At 33.0% G+C, this 21,992-nt stretch overlaps 1 protein-coding gene across 1 annotated transcript; it reads left to right on the forward strand.

Moving 5' to 3' along the window:
- The first annotated feature begins 207 nt into the window (after positions 1-207).
- Positions 208-16,805, forward strand: LOC132738858 (hemicentin-1-like). Its single transcript, XM_060726464.1, has 8 exons — positions 208-312; positions 1,477-1,533; positions 3,487-3,616; positions 4,330-4,452; positions 5,806-5,976; positions 6,242-6,412; positions 9,636-9,803; positions 16,080-16,805. The coding sequence occupies exons 2-8, from the start codon at positions 1,513-1,515 to the stop codon at positions 16,397-16,399; spliced, it is 1,104 nt and encodes a 367-aa protein (XP_060582447.1). The 5' UTR covers positions 208-312; positions 1,477-1,512; the 3' UTR covers positions 16,400-16,805.
- The last annotated feature ends 5,187 nt before the right edge of the window (positions 16,806-21,992 follow it).

Raw genomic sequence — 21,992 nt, forward strand, 5'->3', positions numbered from 1 at the left:
ATGAGAATTTAATTCTATTGTAATTGGCGCCAATTGTCATTAGTCTTCTTATTCAGTATGCAAAGTTCAGTTATTTAGTAGTTGAGTAAGTGGTTTCAGGTACATTGCTTATGTTGAATGTGAAATTCTTTGGCTTAAAATCATAAGAGTGTTGTGAATCTATCTTATTATTTGCTCTAACATTTCTTTCTTTCAGTTTATTATTATGTTGGCCACTTACATATTTTTACAGATTCACTAAGCTGTTTGTTTTGTCAGAACATTGATGACCCGTTCCAGTGCAACATCACTGTGCCCTGTCAAAGTTTACAAGTAAGATATGTTCTTACATTGCCCTGATATATTGTAATTATCATAATCACAACTTTGTTTGAAAAATAAAATTTCACTATAAATGAAACATGGCCTTGATCCGTCATAGTCTCGAACAAACGATTCCTTGATTAAAATGCGGACACCTAACACTCGTAAAATATAGATGACTATTATTTTAAACATGTATATGATTATTTAATTTTACCCATAAAATATGGTGCTATATCAGTCAAATAAATATCATATTTGTTTAAAAAAAAACAAATGTGAAAAATGAATATGAAAATGGGCGAAGTCAAAACTTAAATATTCAATTTTGGACTACTTTTTCAGACGATTATCTGTGACAGTCTGTAGCTTCAGTAACTCATTTTATTATCATAACTTAGCTTGTTATGTTTTCTCAAGACAGTTCTAGGTGGCTGTGATTAATCGTGTATTAACTGCATCCCGTAACATTAAATAGTCATTTGTAACTGCGTGTTGTAGAACTGCAAATGCATAACAAATGGAAGTTTTGTAACTTTTAATTGTTTTATTTTTTATTTTTTGAAGGTAAAATTAAATAATTGGTGCTTTCTATTATTTTTCGTGACATGTACTTGGTATATCTTTTCTATTAAAATAATTAAATTCAATATTTCTCACTTGCCGTACCGGCTCGTGAAAGTATATGGAATTTTATCATGTTTTCACTCAAACGAAAAATATCTTCTTGATATTTCATGGTATGATGCATCCATCCATTCAAATGTTTATAACACCCAACATTTTGATTGAAAATATACATGTTTGTTTGTTTGTTTGTTTGTTTGTTTCATTTTACGCCTTTTCTCAACAGTATTTCAGTCATATAGGCGGGTAGTTTCCTAACCATCGTTCCTGGAGAGTTACACCAGTACTATACAACCTTCCTCTGCGCTAAACTACCAAAGCGGGGATCGAACCCACGCCAGAGAGGTAACTGGATTAGAAGTCATCGACTCTAACCCCTCGACCACGGAGGCGGTTAAAAATTGGACTGTCAATGTATTTGTAATATACCAATTTATAAGTGTTTAATTATATCTAAATCCATGGTTACCCACAACACCGCTTTATGTCATATTTGATTTATGACAGCATTTATGATATGTAATATTATGTATATCATATTATCAGGTATGTTTTCTTCACGAGAAAGGAGGTATATACAATATGGGCTGCACAGGTAGTCAGGTAGGTTGGAAAATTAACTTATGTTTTTTTTTTCTTTCTTTTGCCATAAGCCGTGAAAACTTACTTCCCGTCAGAAATTTCAACTAAATTTAAAAATCAAAATAAATAAGAGGGAACATAAAATAAGAAAATAGAAATTAATCAATATGTAACAATGACAATATATTCTCTCCTGTAGGTCACCTAGCTACTTGACATTGACATTCAACTAACGCAATATAATATGCATAATATTCAATATCAAATGCAGTGTAGTGTAATAATGGTACTATCGTATGCTTGGAGTCTAAATGTTTTTTCTTCAAAAAAAACAAAACAACTAGATTACATTTTATACTGTAATCAGAATTTGCTTTGACTTGACTATTACAACCCTGACTCAGTTTGTTATTTTAGTTGATTCACTTCTTTATACTTTCTCCCTACTTCGTCCTTTTAATTCCACATATCTGTCCGTTGCCCTGCTCCTGTGTCCAAGTATTTGTGCGTTTATTTGGTTGACATATTTCTTTTCGTTTCTTGGCCCCTCCACCCTCTTGCCTCTTTCCCTTATATTTTGTGTTGGCATTTTAATGTCCTGTTCAATATCAAGTCGGTTTCTGTGATTTCCTTCCTTGGAATTGTTCATTCTAACACCCCGTCCGTATCTTTTTCATTGTGGCCTCTCCTGTTGTTATCGTGTATCCTGCTAAACTGCCTGCTGTGTTGTGTAGGGGGTGCGTCCTTTGAATGCCGCCATTCCTAGTTGATCTTTTTCAACCAGGTTTTCAATTTCGATTGGGGGTAAGTAAAGGCGAGCGGGCGGGTGTCATACAAGATGGTTTCCGGTCAAAAACTTAATTTCAGGTCTTCTGATCTTACTGAAACTTAGTAAGCTTATGTAAAAGTGAAATAGTGATAAACAGAATCCCTAAAGAAAGCCCAACACGGCAAACTTGTAAAATGTTGCAGGCTCGGTTTGATTGAGCCTGTTCATGGACGGTACTGTAAAGTGCAGGTTACCGACCACGCCCCCTAGCACCTAGACCTCGCTTGGGAGTGTATTTGGGCCTCCTCGGGTAGAGGTCATTATTGCACAAAAAAGAAAATCGTTTTCCAGTCAATTACTGGAGTTTTGAATGAGGTAATTCAATGAAACTTTGTGTATACAGTAGCGAGCTTATATAAATATCTCGTTTTTGATTGCCTTTGGTTTATACAGAATTTATTTTAGTTCGATTGTGTAGGAAGCTATAAGCTTATAGACACACTTTCGAATCCGTTCCTGGAACCAACCAGTACTGAGCAATGAGTGTAAAGTTTCTTGCTCAAGGAAACAACGACTTGCCCCTGACGGGGTTTGAACCCATGCGGCTAGCGATCATTAGATTACTAGTCCGACACGTTAACCACTCGGCCATGCCGCCACTTTGATTGCCTTTGCCCCCTAGGGTCAAGGTAACTGTTAATAGCAATAGAAAATCGGTTTCCTATCAATAGCTTGAGTTTAAAATAAGATATATCTTTATGTATAGCAGGCTTATGTGTTAGCTTTCCTTAAGATTTCTTTGGAACCAATTAGGATCAAGGTCACTGTTGCTGAAAATAGGAAATAGATTTCAGGTCAATAACTAGAATTCTGGATGACATGTTTAAATGAAACTTCGCGGATAGCAAGCTGTACATAAATACATCTCGTGATTTCTTTCGATTCCCTTAGGGTCAAGGTCTAGGTCACTGTTAATAAAAACAGTTAAGAAAATTAATGTGAACGTCGCCTTACCGTGATAATATTTGTTTCCATTTTTCAACTATAATATATCCTTTGGTGAGCGCTTGTAAGCGATTTAAAGACATTATTGTCCTCAATTATTCTACCTTTCCATTTGCAATTTACCCTCAGTGTGTTCAAATCTTATTTTGGCAATATTAGATTCTGTATACGTCGATTTTGTTCTCATATTCTTATATAAGCAATGTGGTGGTGTTGCCGGAGCGGGACCTGGTATTGTAGGACGAAGTGTACAAAAGAAACAGTCTTCTGAATGTCACGAATGTTGTTCTACTGATTCCTGTAACTCTTTATTGTGTCAACACTCGAAACGTATGCATTTACTTTCTTCGTTTTTATCATAATGCATTATTCAACTTCACGTTTAATTTCGTTTATAAAAGTACCTTTAATTTTTCATTTTGGATCTGTGTATAAAAAAGCTTTTATAAGTGTTTTGTTTTTGTTTTTTAGTTAATCTGATTGATAAAATTGGAATATGTCAGATTAAACAGTTGAAGAAGATACGTAAATGTGTATTCGCCAGTCTATATAACCAGAAAAATTCATGTATATGTACAGACACAACAATTTCCTCTTTCTATTTATTTAAAATAAACAATTAATATAAAACCCATTTAAGAAGACTAACCAAGAAAATAGGAACGGTTTGGGTCTTTGGATAAATGAAGGTCTGAAAATAAATCATTCACGTTTTAATATACTATTATTTCATATATTATTACCTGATACCTTATATAAATGTAATTTGGTATTTTTTACTGTTTCCTGAAATTCTAAAAACGTCCACGTTCGCGAACTATTGATCGGTCAATAGTTTCGACTGTTTTCCTCGCGTGCATTGACGTCATTGACGTCATAAAGGATTCCAACTTGAAGCGTCTATCGATCTTGATCATAAACTAGACGTGACGTGACATGGTTAAAGTATTTAGTTTAATAAGTATTACCGTATGTGCAAACCTATTTTCTTGTTTCTTCTGCAAGTACTATTGAAACAGTATATTATCATTGTTTTCTTTTAGCGACGAGTTGTCGTGATGATGAGACTGTTGACTGTGCAAAGATGAATTCACTGTTTCACATTTGTGCTGACATTCATCAGGCTAGTTTGGTGTGCCCACAGTTTTGTAACTTATGTGGAGTGGGTAATTTAATTTGACTTTTTCTTATTCATTCTTTTAACTTTCTTTTACTTCAAATTTAAAATAAACATTCATTATGAACAGCTTCATAACTAATTGTTGTTTGTTACACTCACATCATGTATGACATCTTGGATCTTTATTTCAAGAGTTATCTCCTCTTTAAGAATGTTGCTTTTAAAATGTTATATTTTGGTAACAGGGATGTTTAAAAAAACACTTTAGAGTGTCCTTCAGTGTAGCTGTTCATAAAAATCTCATGTGATCACTTTTAAAGAACATAAAATTTTCTTAAAAATGAGAAAATGGAAACAAATGGCTCTTCAGAATGTTCCTTGGGTTCTAACCGGAAGGGGACTTATGGATTGCTTGCAATACTATGATAATTGCTTGTTGACATTTGTTTTTGTTGTGCTTAAGGATTATGCTTGTGACAACGCTAAAATACGATTATTGGTAGGACACGAGTATCGCATTGCTTGTTTATTGTTTCCCGTTTGAAGCCCCTTTTGGTATCTTCGCTTATAACGACTTCTGAAATGGCCATAATATTTAACTATCATATTTGAATCATTTTAACTCAACCCTTCATTGGCTACCTTTGTGTACAAGTAATATGAAACTCCAAATATATTACAATCAGCAAATGTTATCGGTCAGCAAAGAATATAGACTCAAAAGTTGCTAGCGTAGTATAATATAAAGATATTTTACAATGCACTTCTTTTGATAACTAAGTACTTTGTAAAACCGTAGAGTTTAAAGTAATTATGACGAGAAATACAGTAAAAAAAACTTCTTTCCAACAATCAAATTTTCGTAAAATTTAAATTCAAATTGAATTTAAATCCCTTTTTAACAACACTTCTAAGCACCACCGAAACCGTTGTTTCTAAAACGGTGTTGATCTGCAAAGAATTTACTAAAGGGTAGAAAATGAAATACCACTATGAAAAAGTGTTAACATATAGGCCATTCGTTTTTCATTCCTGTAGAAGTGAAATATAACACATCACCTATGTATGCACCGGAAAACAATTGTGGAGTTAATATGGTATATGTTATTTTTTCTTATTTCAAATAATTTGAAAAAAAAAAACATACTCTTAGTTTATTTTATATACATTTCAAGAGGCTAAGTCGATACATTTAACTGCTTAGTCAACTTTTGCATTTTACTTGTAAAGACGGACGCTTATTTCAGAGATATTGATGAGACGAGTGCTAAGTCTGTTTATACGTTTTACTTAAAGAGAGGGACGTCTTTAATTTTGAGTACACCATTTATCGTAATCAAATCTATTTTTTAAATAAATGTATTATAGGCTTAAACGATGTTTCTTCTTTATTCTAAAGTTGATGGCAGCTGGAGCAGATGGTCATCTTGGTCAAGCTGTGACGTCACATGTAGTAGTGGTTCTCAAACAAGACTTCGGAACTGCTCGGATCCTGCTCCTGCAGGCGGTGGTCTTGATTGTGTTGGAAACGCCTCTGACATAAAGATTTGCAAAAATGATGCCTGTCCTGGTAGTTTTTTATACTCGATACAGATGTGTCATTTTGTGTCTATGTTAACATTCAAATTCTAAGATGTGTAAAATATGTGTAAAAGATAAAACGTAGCTGAAATCTAATAAGAAGGGAGTGCTTTTGAAGTTTGAATTATTTATACTTTCCCTTTTTAACACACGCGGTTTTTCTCTTAATATACATGTATAAGCTTAAGCTGCACATGGGTTGGCTCTTAACCACTTTTGATTATGTGTTTAATTTGCTGATGTGTCTCATTAAGTTCATGGTGGATGGAGTCAATGGACTACGTGGGGATCTTGTTCAGTCAGTTGTGGGGTCGGCATGCAGAGAAGGGACAGATCGTGTTCGAAGCCATATCCAGCTTTATTCGGTGACCATTGTTTTGGTGATTCGAAAGATGATAGAGTATGCATACCTGGTGCTTGTACAGGTATAAATATAGATAAATATTGATATTTATTCTATAAAATTGAATTGTACCATATCACCTTGCAGTATTTTTCCATATTCCTGACAAAATCCGGTGTATATTGTTATGCACCTCGTCTGTCAATCCGCTCGTGTGTAAGCAATTTGGTGTCCCACCTGTATTTTTTTGAACCGAAATAAGGAAATCGAAAATATTTGGCAAAAATGTAAACCATAAAGAGCGCAGGTTTGACTTTCTTTTTGTCAAGGTCACTATTTGCAATTTTGTCTGAATTTCAAAATTTCGTGTTTACTCTGTAACTTTTGAAACAATGGAAAGAAATTAAAGCTTTTTGGCAGAAATGTTACTTATGTATGGAACATCTTTCCTGGATATGTCATAGTGTATTACTAATGTGAAATAGACTAGGAATTTTTTTAATTTTACCGGGTTACCTTTTCTTTTCAGCTAAAAACATAGTTTTGGTTATTTGCAAACCAGTTGGAAGAGTGATTATTTATCTAAAGAAATATTTTATTTTTCAACAAAAATGTAGACAAAAAGTGACCTTTTCTGATAATTTTCTGTCATGCCTAAAACTCAGAATTACTTTTGAAAAGGAAATTGCAGTTGATCAAAACAAGGTTGAGTACCATCTTTGGTCCCTTCAAATTTAAAGTTTGTACTCTTTACCACAAACATTCAACCCAGAACATTTATTAGACTAATGACAACTTTAAAGATCCTGTAACAAATTTTTTTCATGGTTTTATTAAAAAAATTTGATGCTAAAATTGAGATTCGTCAATATTGTAAGTTCCAATAAGCATTATCTATAAAGATATTACCCAATTTAACATTTCATGTAAATAAAGGGAGGTAATTAGAAATTTATTTTCTATAAATTCTAAATCAAATTTTCCAATAAGAAATGAATGCATATAATTTATTGATTAAATATAATGTGCACAAATATTTGCAGTACACATTTTACATATTTTTCGATGTTTGAAATTTGTTTAATTTGCATAATTATATACATATATAATTTTTTGCAAGTGTTGTATACACACAGCAACACTATCAATCACAAAACATACAGGATCTTTAAATATGCGTTTGCGATACATGAGTATGATCACTCTTTTCTCACCCAAATCCTCATTATTTTATTTATTGAAGAGTAAAAAATATGACATACAAAGTAGAATTTAAGTATAAGATAAAACATTCAACATTAACAATCTATTATATGTTTTGATACTATTATGTATTGATGTGAAATGAATGTATGTGAAATTCATGTATGTCATAAAGGTATAATAAATAAATAACTAAATAATATAACTAAATGTAATTTATAATGAACGACGTGTAGAATTAAGGGTTGGACTTTCTATGACCAAAAATGGCCCCTCCCAGAGGGTAATTGATTTAATTAGGATTTTTATAGGAAAAAAATATTTAAGTCTTATTTTGTAAAAGTAATATTAATTATGCCCATTGGATCAATATTTGTCTCGCCTCTGGGGTCACTTGATTTATATAGACTTATATAGGAAAAATACATTTAAGTCTTATCAGATGTTCATATGTTGCATCATCGTATTTGTTATATAAAAACCTTTATTAGTCCCCTACCGGTTTAACCGGAGGGGACTTTAGGTTTATCCTTCGTTCGTCTGTCTGTATGTCCGTCCGTCCGTCCGTCTGTATGTACGTCCGTCCGTCTGTCAGTCCGTCCGTCCACAAAACTGGATCCCGCGATAACTTCAAAAGTACTAAAAATATTTTTATTTAACTTGATATATGGATAGATGGCAGTATTGAAATTATGCACGTCTTTTTCTTTTCTTCCTATGTTGAAAAGTCTGGTTGCTATGGCAACAAATAGACTGAATTTTAAGATTTCTGATTCCAGTTTTTATGCGTTTTCACTATAATTTCTTATTTCTTAAGGTATTTACTTCAAACTTAAAAAAAAGTCGTCAACCACATCACATGTGACAAGGTTTACAATTCTAGCACAAAAAATATCAGAATTACCTCCCTTAAACTTAGAATTCACATGAAAAAAATGTTGTTTTTTAAATAACTTCTTTCTTTCTTGATGTATCTGCTTTAAACTTCATATGTATGTTTCTTATTATCACTCAACATATGTGAGAAGGTTCAATACTCTAGCAAGACTATTTTCAGAATTATGTCCCCCTTGAACTTTTTCAAGAAATTGGTATTTTTACTCCCAACTTCTTTATACCTTATAGGATCTAATTCAAACTCCCACATCATAGTTATATGACAAGGTTTATAAATCTAGAATCCATACCTCCAGAATTTTTTCCTCTTTAAACTTTGAATTGTTCTTATTCATTCTTCTTCATGGATTTACTTCAAATTCAAGAAAAAACATTCACTATCAACACCAACATTATATTTTTTATAATGTTCATCTTTGTTACTATACATGTTAATGGTATATTTGAAAATTGTTTTTTTTTACTTTTCTTCTTTGTGACTATAAATGGTATCATCATGAATGACAATGTTCATAAATGTAGCATCTTTTTTTCAAGAGTTATCTCCTCTGTTATATATATACTAGGTAAAAAACTAACTTTAGAGTCTCATTCAGTCTCTCTGTCTGTCTGTCTGTTCATAAAAACTGTTTCCTGAGACCACTTTAAAGATTTTTTCCAAAAAAAAAAAAAAAATCAAAATAAAGAATAGTTGAAACATTTGTTATACTTTTGCATCATGAGAAAATTGGACCTTTTGATAATCTGTTGTATTAACAAAATTTCCTTATTTGGCAAGGAAAGTAACACATAACTATGATATAGACACACTTAGAACTCAAAAGATTTAAGTTTATTCATGTCATTCATTCATTCATTCATTCATTCATTCATTCATTCATTCATTCATTCATTCAATCAATGATATAATTGAATGGTCAATGACCCATAAGATTGTTGCTTGGGTTCTAACCGGTAGGGGACTTATGGATTGCTTGCAATACTATGATAATTGATTGTTAACAATGGCTTAGGCAACATATTTAGATATTATCAACAAAGAAATTTTCCTCTCTGATTTCTTTCGAATTTGGCACATTGGCATACATGACTTTTATAAAAAATTTAATGCTATTCAATCTTTAATGAAACGTTACTGTCTTTTAACAACAACTATTCAAGCCGGATGATAATATGTTTTTTTAATGATATATTAAATTGAACAGACGGTGTCTGGTCTAATTGGGGCAGTTGGGGCTCGTGTAGCCATAGCTGTGGCGGTGGTATTAAAAGCCGAAGTCGAACTTGTACAAACCCTAGGCCATCAATGCTTGGACGATATTGCGATGGAGATTCAAACCAAATGACGCCATGTTCAAGGACTTTGTGTCCGGGTAAAATTCTTATTTAGTATTTTTTATTTAAACTTAACTTTTGGTAATTTTTTAAATGATGAAATGATTAAGCATCAAAGTCTCATTCGAGAAACATCCAAATAAGAAATGCCATGGTGTTTGTTCTTCGTTCGTCATTTTTAGTATTTATACATCCATCAGGACATCAGGGTCATAGGTTCCAGCACACAAATTCTTTAATAATAAGTGCTGATGCTCACGGGGGTTAGAGATCTCTATTTTTTTATCCCTCGCGAACAGACTCGATTACACCTTGTTTTTCTTTACTTAAACTAATTTTGTGCCAAAAATAGATTTTTCAAAACATTTGCTTATACAGCTTCTTTATAGACATATAGTTTTCATATTAGGAAAGATCATACCTTTAGTGGTCCAGTGTTGGGGGTCATAAGGTCAAGGTCACTTGAGCGTAAAAAATTATTTTAGACTTTTTCTTATACAGCCTTTGTATTTTGTTCTTTGTCTCATATTAAAAAAAAACGCATACCTCGGGTGATCCTTTAAGGTTGGATGGAGTTTTTGGTCACGTATTTCTTCTTTCATATATGATAAATTTTGATTAGAGAATTGAATATTTTTTCAACTTTTTCACCCAACTTGTATTGTTCACAGTAAGAACATATCATGACTCTGACAAAATATATGACTGTGTTAACAATTTCTTTAGCAATTTTTCTGTCCATAACTGAGTATATTCAATTTGGTAAACTATTATCGAAAAATTGTTGATGACAAAAATCTGGGGCATTTTTGTTTAACAAACATGTAAACTTCTTGTTATATATAAAAATATAAAATAATCCGACAAAAAGATACATATGACAATTATATACCCATAACTGGAAAAAAAGATATTAAAGTATGTGCATGAGAGATCATGATAAGTGCAACAGTGTAAACTTCTGTTTTATTTCCCCTGGCATTGCTAAAATGGTATTCTGTGCTCAACAAAAAGGTACTGGAATCAATGATCCTGAAATACCATGAAAATGAATTCAATAATGGATAACAAAGAAGTTTTATAATTGATAAGTGAATCAATATTCAAAATAACACTCCACATGATTTTGTCACTATAGACAAAGAAGAAAAAAAAACGGCTTTAAACTACCAATAAACATTGTTTAGGGACTACTTGTATATGCGGCTATTATGTTTTCACTCTCGATAATATAGTTTACAAAGCCTTTTATTAAAGCAACAATAAAAAGCATTTTTATTTATATCAGTCAAAAATTGCGGTATTTTGTCGAACTATGGTTATAATCCGTCCAAATCATTCTTAAAATGTAAAAGAGAGGTGTTTTATTGTCAAAATTAATGTTTTCTTGTCAGAAAAAGTCTGAACTAGTATGTCTTATAATTGTGTTAATTTTTATGCCCCCCCCCCCCCATCGAAAAAGAGGGGGTATATTGTTTTGCTTATGTCGGTCTGTCGGTCTGTCGGTCCGTCAGTCTGTCTGTCGGTAGACCACATGGTTTCCGCTATTTATGTAAAAAACTATTTATCACAAAGTCTTCATATTTCACATACTGATTGGTCATAACTAGTAGATGACCCCTATTGATTTTGGGGTCACTAGGTCAAAGGGCAAGGTCACAGGGGCCTTAAATGTCAAAATGGTTTCCGCTGATTATCATTTAAAGTATTCATCACAAAGTCGTCATACTTCACACAGTGATTGGTCATAACTAGTAGATGACTCCTTTTGATTTTGGGGTCACAAGGTCAAAGGTCAAGGGGGCCTTAAATGTCAAAATGGTTTCCACTGATCATCTTGAAAAGAATTCATCACAAAGTCTTCATATTTCACATAGTGATTGATCATTACTAGAAGATGACCTTTATTGATTTTGGGGTCACTAGGTCAAGGTCAAGGTCACAAGGACCTTAAATGTCAAAATGGTTTTTGCTGATTATCTTTGAAAGTATTCATCACAAAGTCTTCATATTTCACATAGTGATTGGTCACAAGCAGTATATGACCCCTTTTGATTTTGGGGTCACTAGGCCAAAGGTCAAGGTAACAGGGATCTTAAATATCAGAATGGTTTCCACTGATTATCTTAAAAACTATTCATCCTAAAGTCTTCATGTTACACATATTGATTGGTTATAACTAGTAGATGACCCCTATTGATTTTGGGGTCAATAGGTCAAAGGTCAAGGTCATAGGGGGCCTTAAATGTCGAAATGGTTTCTGCTGATTATCTTGAAAAGTATTGATCACAAAGTCTTCATCTTTCACATATAGATTGGTCATAGCTAGTATATGACCCCTATAGATTTTGGGGTCACTAGGTCAAAGGTCAAGCTCACAGGGGCATTTAATGGTTATATGATTTCCGCTTATTATCATGGTCACTGTTTATCACAAAGTCGTCATATTTCACATATTAATTGGTCATTACTAGTAGATTACCCCTATAGATATTGGGGTCACTAGGTCAAAGGTCAAAGTCACAGTGGCCTTGAATGTTCATATGATTTCTGCTTATTATCATGGTCACTATTTATCACAAAGTCTTCATATTTCACATATAGATTGGTCATAACTATTAGATGACTCCTATTGATTTTAGGGCCACTAGGTTAAAGGTCAATGTCACAGGGGCCTTAAAAGTCTGAATGTTTCCGCTGGTTTATCATGAAAAGTATTCATCACAAAGTCTACATATTTCACATACTGATTGGTCATAACTAGTACATTACCTCTTTTGATTTTGGGTCAAAGGTCAAAGTCACAGGGGTCTTAAATGTCAAAATGGTTTCCGCTCATTATCTTGGTTACAATTCATCACAAAGTCGTCATATTTCACATATTGATTGGTCATAACTAGTGGATGACCCTTATTGATTTGGGGGTCACCAGGTCAAAGGTCAAGGTCACAGGGTCTTTGAATGGTAGAGGATTTCAGCTCATTATCTTAAAAGATAATTATCAGTAAGTCTTCATATTTCACATATTGATTGGTCATAACCAACAGATAAACCGTATTGCTTTTGGAGTCACTAGATCACAGGGGCCTTAAATGTGAGGAGAATAGTTTCCGCTTATTATCTTAAAAGCTATTCATCACTTAGTCTTCATATTTCTAATATTGATTGGTCAGAACTAGTAAGTGACCCCTTTAGATTTTGTAGTCATTATGTCAAAGGTCAAGGTCACAGGGGCCTTAAATGTCTCATTATCTTGAAAACTAGTCATTGCAAAGTCTTCATTATTTTTCTTTTTTTCATAATTGAATACTTTAAAATTCCCATTTATGGCAAGTTTCTCTAACAAAATTACCAATAATATGAGTCAAGGGCTAGAAAGGGGGCATATGTGTCGTTCGACATTTCTTGTTCAAATTTAGTTCTGTTTTGAGAAAGCGCTGTCTGATTTTGTTAAACTGTCCCGTTTTCTTTTTTGCTTTATCTTTTAACGCTCTGCCATCTCTATTCGCGCGGACTCGGGTCAACATCGCCTCTGGACAGGATAACACGAATATCTGACATACTGAGATGGTATTTAGACAAGTTAACGTAATAAATTGGCAAGTCAACGCTACATAATGATACTGTGTATTTTCAAGTCGACACCACATTTAAAAAGGAAAAAAAATGATACTTCGCCATAAAAGGACGATATTTAGTCTATTTATTACCGGACCTTGACAAAATAAAATGACACTTTGACAAAAAGCTAAATTTTGACAAGTCATCGCCACGTTTCGAGAAGATGATACTAGTATTACTACATTTGCATTTGACATAAAAAGACGAATCTAGACAAGTTGAATCTACATTAGGATATAATAGCGTGATAGTTCGACATAATAAAATAACGTTAACACAAACGAATATAATTTATTGGCATGTCAACAATTATAGTATTTCTCATAATAACTATATTTTTAGACAGGAAAACAACAGTCATGATGTTTTGGCACAATAAGACAGAATAACACCAAACAAAACAAGCCAGCATAACAGTTTGACAAAATAGGACACTATTCAGACACGTCAATGTAAAGGTTGAACAAGATATCACTACATGTGAACATAATAAGACATGACTTTGAAAAGTTTGCACAAAGAACAAGATAAAATATGAAAAACAAGATCAACAAGGATAACACTACTATTTCACAAAATAAGTTTTAGACAATTTACCACCACATTTTGACAAGACAACATGCTATTTTGACAATAAAAGACATTTTTTAGGCAAGATAACGCCGAATTTGAACACAGTGACATGGCAGTCTGACAAAATGTGACAGTCAATACCACATTTGGACAAGACAAAATGACAATTTGATATAAAACAAAAGTGTCATAACAAACAAGGATCATATTTGGACAAGATGACACCAAGTTTCGACAAGATAACACACTACTGATTCACATATTAAGACAATTTCAAGACAATTCAAAACAACATTGAAACAAGGCTGTGTTTAGACATTTGGAAATCTTAATTCGAAACGATGGCGTTCTTGTTAGACATATTTAGACCTCTATTAGGCATGTAAACACCGGATTTGACTTAATACCATGTCAATTTGAGGCAATAAGACAGTGTTTAGACAAGTCAGCACCACGTTTTGACAAGATAACATGAAAATTTGACCTAATAAGGCTTCGTAAAGACAGGTTCTCATTAAATGTTGGCAAGCCAACAGTACTATTATACATAAGACGCTTTTAGGAAAAATAAAAAACGAAGTGTATCAACACGAGGCAGCTATTGCATTCCATAGAATAACGTCACGTGGTTTTGTCGACGTCCCTGTCACTTGTCGTATCATTCAATGTTAAGGCACTCTGACTGTCACACCTAAGCATATGGACAGACGATATTCATGTATACAGCGAGATACTTCTTGAAGATCTTTATACACACGTACTTTTAAGTTTTAACATGGAATTTATCTTTATTAATTCAATAGAGTAATTAATCACAAAAGTATACCAATAATTAATGAAGCGTACATGTTGTTAGTTAACGGTTACTGTGTGTATTGAATGCACAGAATAATACAAGTTGCATTACAAAGACTACCTTTCACATTTTCTGGGGCATCCGTGACCGAGTGGATAAGGTCGTTGACATCTCCACCGCTGTAGTTGCGAACTATTGTGGACTTTGCTGGGGGGCGTGGACGGTAACTTGCACTATCCAGTACCGTCCATGAACAGGCTCAATCAGACCGAGTCTGCAACATTGTCAATTTTGTCGTGTTGGGCTTTCTTTAGGGATTCTGTTTATCTCTATTTTTTGGATTATTTCATTTGAGGAAGTTATACAGCTAGCTTACATTATGTCCGTGGTTGTACTCAGGTGCCCGATTGTGCAATAATTTATGCACGGAGAAGCACCTGAGGTCATCCTCCACCAAAAAAGCCGGAAAGTCGCCATATGACCTCTACTATGTTGGTGCGACGTAGAACCCAAAGAAAACAAGAAGAATCTTTGAAAAGATACTCGGCCAAAGTCAAACTTGTTAACTTGCATAGGATAAGCTACTAATAACCATGCTAACCGCAAACAGAACATTTTATTCGTCCTCAATAGTTTTCAGTTCATTGTTAGCCGCAATGTTTTTATCAATTATACACATAACATTACATTATTTGATTTTAATCAAAATTGAATTTGATTTGAATAGGAATTTATAATAAAACAAAGATTTAGAAGATACTGTACACTCATTCCACGGAGAATTTTGCAACTGTAAATAAGTCGAAAGTTCGTTTTTATCGTCTTATGCCCGAGAAGAGAATATAATGACTAGAACAAGTTAGAAGAGAAACCCAATCGAACGCAAAAGTATCAAAAATGCGATTTGTCATATTCAATTCCATATATTTATTAAAAAGCTGTTAGAAACATCTAGAAAATTATCATTATTGTATTTTTATATTTATTCTGATTTATATTTTTTACCAATATTTCTTGCCATCGCGCAATCGAACAGACCTCTACCTATAACGGCAGCTCTACTAAAGTATCAATCGAACAGGCTATTAGTGTTAAAATGACCAATGAAAAATCTGCCTATACTCATTTCTTTACTGTTTATTTAAGCGAAAGTCAAGGTGAAATCAGACGGCCTTCGGCCGAAAAAGGAAACAAAATTCCACGTCTCACATTGAACTATACAGGATCATATACGAACATGGTGATGTACTGGTACCGCATACTTTTCATGAATTAAACTATCATGTACTAAACACATTGGTGTTTTATTTTCATGTAATTTCAGACAAAAAAATAGCGTTTTACAGCGTATGGTATTATTGTAATTGGGTCATCTCTAAGATTCCCACAGGTTTTATCAAAACTATGGCAACAGTTACAACAGCTCCACTGGAAACTTTCAATGTCAAGTGCCTGGTGTTTATCACTTCGTTACCACACTCACCAAAAAATGGGCATCGGATCCTGATTTGGTACAATGCTTTTTACTTCATAACGGTCATGACGTTGCTGGCTCATATGAAGATAATCATAGTCGTGAAGAAGACAAGGGAGTTTATTCTTTTACAATATCTGCAACTCTACATTTGCAAAGTAATGATGTAGTACATATTGGACTATGCACTGCTCCTGACAGTTTACAAACCAATAATCAATGTTCATTTACAGGATTCTTGGTTGCACCAGACAACTAACTTTGAGTACATACTGTAAGCTCTATGAATCATCTCAAGTGATTGAATTGGTTTCAATAGTATGGTAAATCAAATGCAAATATATTCTGTATTCAAATTGTTATTGAAACCTTACTCGGTTTATACATTGGACATAGTTATAGCTTTTGAACACCGAGTAAAGTAAAACATTTTTCATATCTTCAAATTTACACAATGGCGATATTCGCAGACAAACTTTAGCAAATTATTCATGTTCAATAAGATTTTATTCTGAGTTTATTTTGTATTGAATTATTTTCTTGAGTCAGAATAATACATCAAATACTGAAATTACATTTTGTTGTCAGTTTTTTTCTATGAGAAAAGTACCGAAATAGGTGGTGGTATTCCATTTACTCGGGTATTGAAAAATTACAATGATAAAATTATGTCATGTGGAGACATGGCCGAGTGGTTTCATCGTCTTACTGGTGTTTATGGATTTCTGACCGTATGTGTCCAAAACCAAGCCGATGTTTTTCTTGACTAACAGTCTTCACATTCATTGCTTAGTATTTTTTGTTTCCATGCACCGATTTTGAACTGTTGATACTGTCTTATAGCTTTCAATGCAATTTAACTAAACTTAATTCTGTATACTTTGCATTGTAGAGTGTATATATTTGATGTATAATAAATGCCACCAAAGAAGGCCGAAAGCTACGGCGAACTAATATTACCATTTGAACTTTATATGTATATATACAAAAAAGTTATAATAAACAATATTATATATAACATAGAAAATATGCTGACAAATGACCAACACTACGGGAAAAATAAAACAGTAAATATTATAATAAAATATGATTTAATAACACAAATTAAATAGGTTTGTTATTATGTTTTTTATTTGAAAGAAAGAAAGTCACTAGCGGGAATAATACATAGAAAAATCACACGAAAAATCGGCACGTCGTGGCCGGGACTCGAACCCCGGTTTCTGGATTGCCGATCCAGTAAGTCGTTTTGTTTTCTTCGTGCTAATTGACCTTATATATTAAAGTTATTTTCAACTTTATTGTTACGTTATCACTTTTATTACCATAGGATACTGATACAGAGACCCGTGGTTCGAGTCCCGGCTGGGGCGTGATTGTTCGTGTGATATTTCTATGTATAATTTCCCGCTGATGACTTTATTTCTTTAATATATATTCATTTGTGGTCGGTTGTACCCTACTCTCCTGCGCATCGGTCGAACATTCCACTATCGCTCACTTTCTTACCTCTGCTAAAATTGTAGGTTCATTTTTAGACAGGAAATTTCGTGTCTACACTTCAGCCAATCAGTGACTAGGTTACTTGTAACGAATTGTCACATGCCTGAATTTGACGCACTGTAATGTAAACAATGCGTGTTCATTTGTACTTTACTTAAAATTGTTTCTTTTAACCGTTTTAATAAAATGACCCAATAAAGCTACCAAAATAGTAAATTCGCGATGATATATTATTTACGGATCGTCAATTGTAATGGAGTCTACGTAAACGGTAGCTCAATACGAATAATGGACAGCATATTCTGACTGCAAGAAAATCCACGTCAGGCCGTTAAGATTATTTTTCTTATATTGTCTCACAGACACTTTGGGTGTGGAGCTCAAAACGCCTTTAATATCCAAATAAAATGTATATTTGTCAATCCCATCATATTTATCAAATAAAACTTAATATAAGCCGGTTTAAAAAAAAATCATATTTCAACGCCTATAATAATTAGACGTTGAAATATGAAGTTTTTTTTCAAAACGGCCTATGTTATATTTTGAAATGAGAGAGTATATCTATATATCTATATCCGAAAGTCAACTGGATCCCGTAAGATCAAGTAGATCCGTAGGATACAATGAATTTAGACAGATAAAGTATATATAAAGAAGGATAATTAAATCCAATACAGTTATACTTTCCCCTACGTGGGATTAGATAAAGATACAAGTGTGCAGATAAATTGTTATAGAAATGAGAGAATATATACACACATACCACCACATCGATATACCAGTCCAATTACGGCACAGCGCCTGGCAGAACAGTCATGAAAGCATAGCCACTGCTCATCCACCATCACAAAAATGATGGTTTCAGAACAGCTTTATATACAGTCACAAATAGATTCCCAATCAGTGAAGAAGACAATAAAAATGTCATCGTTGATTTGTGAGACATGATAACAGAGAACAAACTCTATATATGCGAATGTTGAGCCTGTTTCAATGTGTAGTGCAGTTTGTGACTGTATATAAAGCTTTATTATATACCTATAAATTTTCGCCATAAAATACACGCAAATATTGTAGCACAAATACGCTTTAACGGATAGAAATTTTCGTATTATGTTAGTGACAAATACGGTACCATATATGGAAGTGCCGGACTATTTTTGACGTTGGTTCCGATCTTAGCTTTGTATAACGTTGCATTTGGAAACGGGAACCAAAATTATTAAAGGCGTGGCAGGTTTGCAAGAACTACGTATTCATCCGTCAGTCATGAATTTATTTCTTGACGACTACATTTCATTTTCTGAATAAAACGAATAGGTATATAATAAAAGGAAAATTATGTTATAGTAGCTTTCTGAGACTATGTATTTTTCTACTCGCAACGTTTGAAAATTGATATCTCGCTCGACCTTCGGTCTTGCGAGATATCAATTTTCCACCGCTGCTCGTAGAAAAATACAAAGCCTCAGAAAGCTACTACAACATAATATTCCGTATGTTCTGAAACCATCATTTTTGCGATAAGCTCTAGCTCTTAGGGTTTTTTAAAAGTAGATATTTAAAGTTTTTTCTTTCGGTTGCCATGGCAACCAGAGTTCTGCATGGAATTAAATTCTTTGAACAATTTTTAAAGGTGACCACCAAAGGAACATTCCTGTGAAGTTTTGATGAAATTGGCTTAGTGGTTTATGAGGAGATGTCATTTAAAGTAAAAGTTTACGGACGACCGACGGACGAAAAGCGATCACAAAAGCTCACCCTGTCACTTTGTGACAGGTGAGCTAAAATTCAAAGCAAAATTTAGACATTCGACCTTGAAGGTCAAAATCATTCATGAATTAGATCGAGTTTAGTGTAGTCTTCTTAAAGGTCTTGTTCAAAGGGTTGTTGTGGCCGAGTATGAAGAAATACAATAAGAACTTAAAAAGTTATGATCAATGTTTAGTTTGTGAATGGCAACAGGAACGCCAACATGACTGTAAAAATTCCTCTATTTTTCTATTCTTTTTTAAAGTCGACCTAAAATTCAGAAGATATAATTATTCTTATTTATTTAAAAATAACCTTTATGCTCAAAAAGTTTAACAAGATGTAATTAAATTGGCAAAAACTAGAAACTATTTGGTAGCAAAAGAAAAAGAGGCTACTTATAAGCAAAGCCAAGAAGAGGCAAAACAATACATACCAACAACATATCCTCTGAACCCCTTGCATTTCAATAACAATACCGAAAGTGGTTTATCACATCAGCAACCCAACTTCGCAACTCCTTGTTTTTATTCCTCAGTAGCAATCTGTTATTGTTTTGAAAAAAAAAAATGGATTGTCATAAAAAGTTTATATATAGATACTAGTAACCAGGAAAAATCCAGAATAAACATGTTATATAAATTACTTAATTCCTTCTTAGAAGCTCTGTAGCTTGTCGTCAATAAAGGCAATATTTTGAATGAATACATTATATAAATAATCATTTATACTATTAGTTATAAAGATTGTTGACAGGTTACATGGCTCTATATAAATGGCTATTTGTAAATATAACCCGAGTCGCTAGGCGAGGGTTATATTGCAAACAGCCAAATATATACGGCCATATAACCTGTCAACAATCTTTATAAAGAATTTATAATACAGCAATCATCATTTTTAGAGAAAAAAGTAAGATTTCTCAATGAATTACAGAACAAAAATATGCATAACCTTTATTTAATGAATGACTATAAATAACAGTTTTGCACAAACCTTAGAGTGTATTGAGCAACAAGTTCACCACTTTTTGTCCTTAAATTATTGAGACATTTCACTACCATTAAAACATTATATATGTTACTGATATGCTTCTTAATCATAATGATTGTATTACTAACACTTCCTACCTTCTTTCCCCATGCCAAGTATCAAATGAGTGAGTTACACCCTTATGCTCCTGTGCTGAAACAAACAATATAGGCTTATCTATAGTCATAATACATGTTATTACACATTTTTGTGGGGTAATTTTCACTTCAATTTATGAAATTTGCATTATACAATTTCAAACAATAGAATTGCATGTGTTGTAAGATTTATCAATATTCTTCACTAATGCCACACTATATTTGTAAAGTCTAGCATTTGTTGAGCTTTACAAAAACAATATTCAACCTTTTTCTTCTTTCTTACTATATTGCATGCTAAATATAGTAACTATATCATGTGTAATTTCATTTACTTATAAATGCTGCAATTCAAATACTGGCATCAGTGCAGACTTCCATGTCTGTTTCTCGCTTATTGATTATCACACTGACAACACTGTCTTTTGATTCATACTCAAGTAAAGTATAGGTACAGTACTGTGCAGTGTGACCAGGTTAATCCATTCTTTCATCCCCTGAAAAGTTATCATGGCATTCTTTGACTTCATTTTTGATTAAATCAAAGTTAAAAGTTTTAATATATCCTCTAAAATCCTGCAAGCTGATAAATACTTCTAAAAATATGATAAGACAGAATAAGTCAAAATATATATAAATATAAAACATAATGTAGTCTTTTTGTCATTGGTTGATCAAAGAAGTATCAATACAAACTCATCACTATCAAAGCTTATCATGGGTGCACTATCAAAGCTTATCATGGGCTCTTATCCACAAGTATCCTTCTATTGGATAATATGATCACATTGTTCAGTGTGACTCAATACTTTGACCCACAATTACTTTTGTTTTCCTTCAAATATAACTTATTTTATCAATGTTATATCAAACTTACCTGCTACAATGATCTCCTTTTTTTCAAGATTTTGGTGTATTATTTTGTCAAACTCTTCCTTCATTACATAAATACAATGTTTGGACTGTATTTGGTAGCGAGTAGTCTTAGACACAATCCCGATACCAAGGAATTTAAACAAAAGGCGAATTTTCTCAAAGTTGTTCCCACTTGTCAAAATTCCACAAGACAGCAAAAAGTCCCCAGCAAGCCTGTGTCTGATTATAGGCTGGGATTTTCATGTTTTGATGGTGTGCTCATTACAACATTTCTGAAATATGAACATATGTCTTGTTGGTGTGAATTAATTTCAAAATAGTTCAAACAGCATCAAATTATTGAATTATTCAATAACAATTATGATGACATATTTTTTCAAACATAATATTAAATGGCATTGCAATTACTCTTCAAAAACTTTTTAATACTATTAACAACAAGAACAACCACCAATCTGGGGCAACGTTTATCTTTTTTAACGTTTTCTAAAAGCACATA

The sequence above is a fragment of the Ruditapes philippinarum genome, unplaced genomic scaffold (assembly GCF_026571515.1).
Source record: "Ruditapes philippinarum isolate M1 unplaced genomic scaffold, ASM2657151v2 ctg4295_1_1_1_1, whole genome shotgun sequence".
In the NCBI taxonomy this organism is placed as follows: Eukaryota; Metazoa; Mollusca; class Bivalvia; order Venerida; family Veneridae; genus Ruditapes; species Ruditapes philippinarum.

Coding starts and splice junctions, on each gene's coding strand:
- LOC132738858 (XM_060726464.1), top strand. CDS start 1,513: ATGGGCTGCACAGGTAGTCAG. Junction 3,617..4,329: donor ATTGTGTCAACACTCGAAAC/GTATGCATTTAC, acceptor GTTTTCTTTTAG/CGACGAGTTGTCGTGATGAT. Junction 6,413..9,635: donor CATACCTGGTGCTTGTACAG/GTATAAATATAG, acceptor TAAATTGAACAG/ACGGTGTCTGGTCTAATTGG.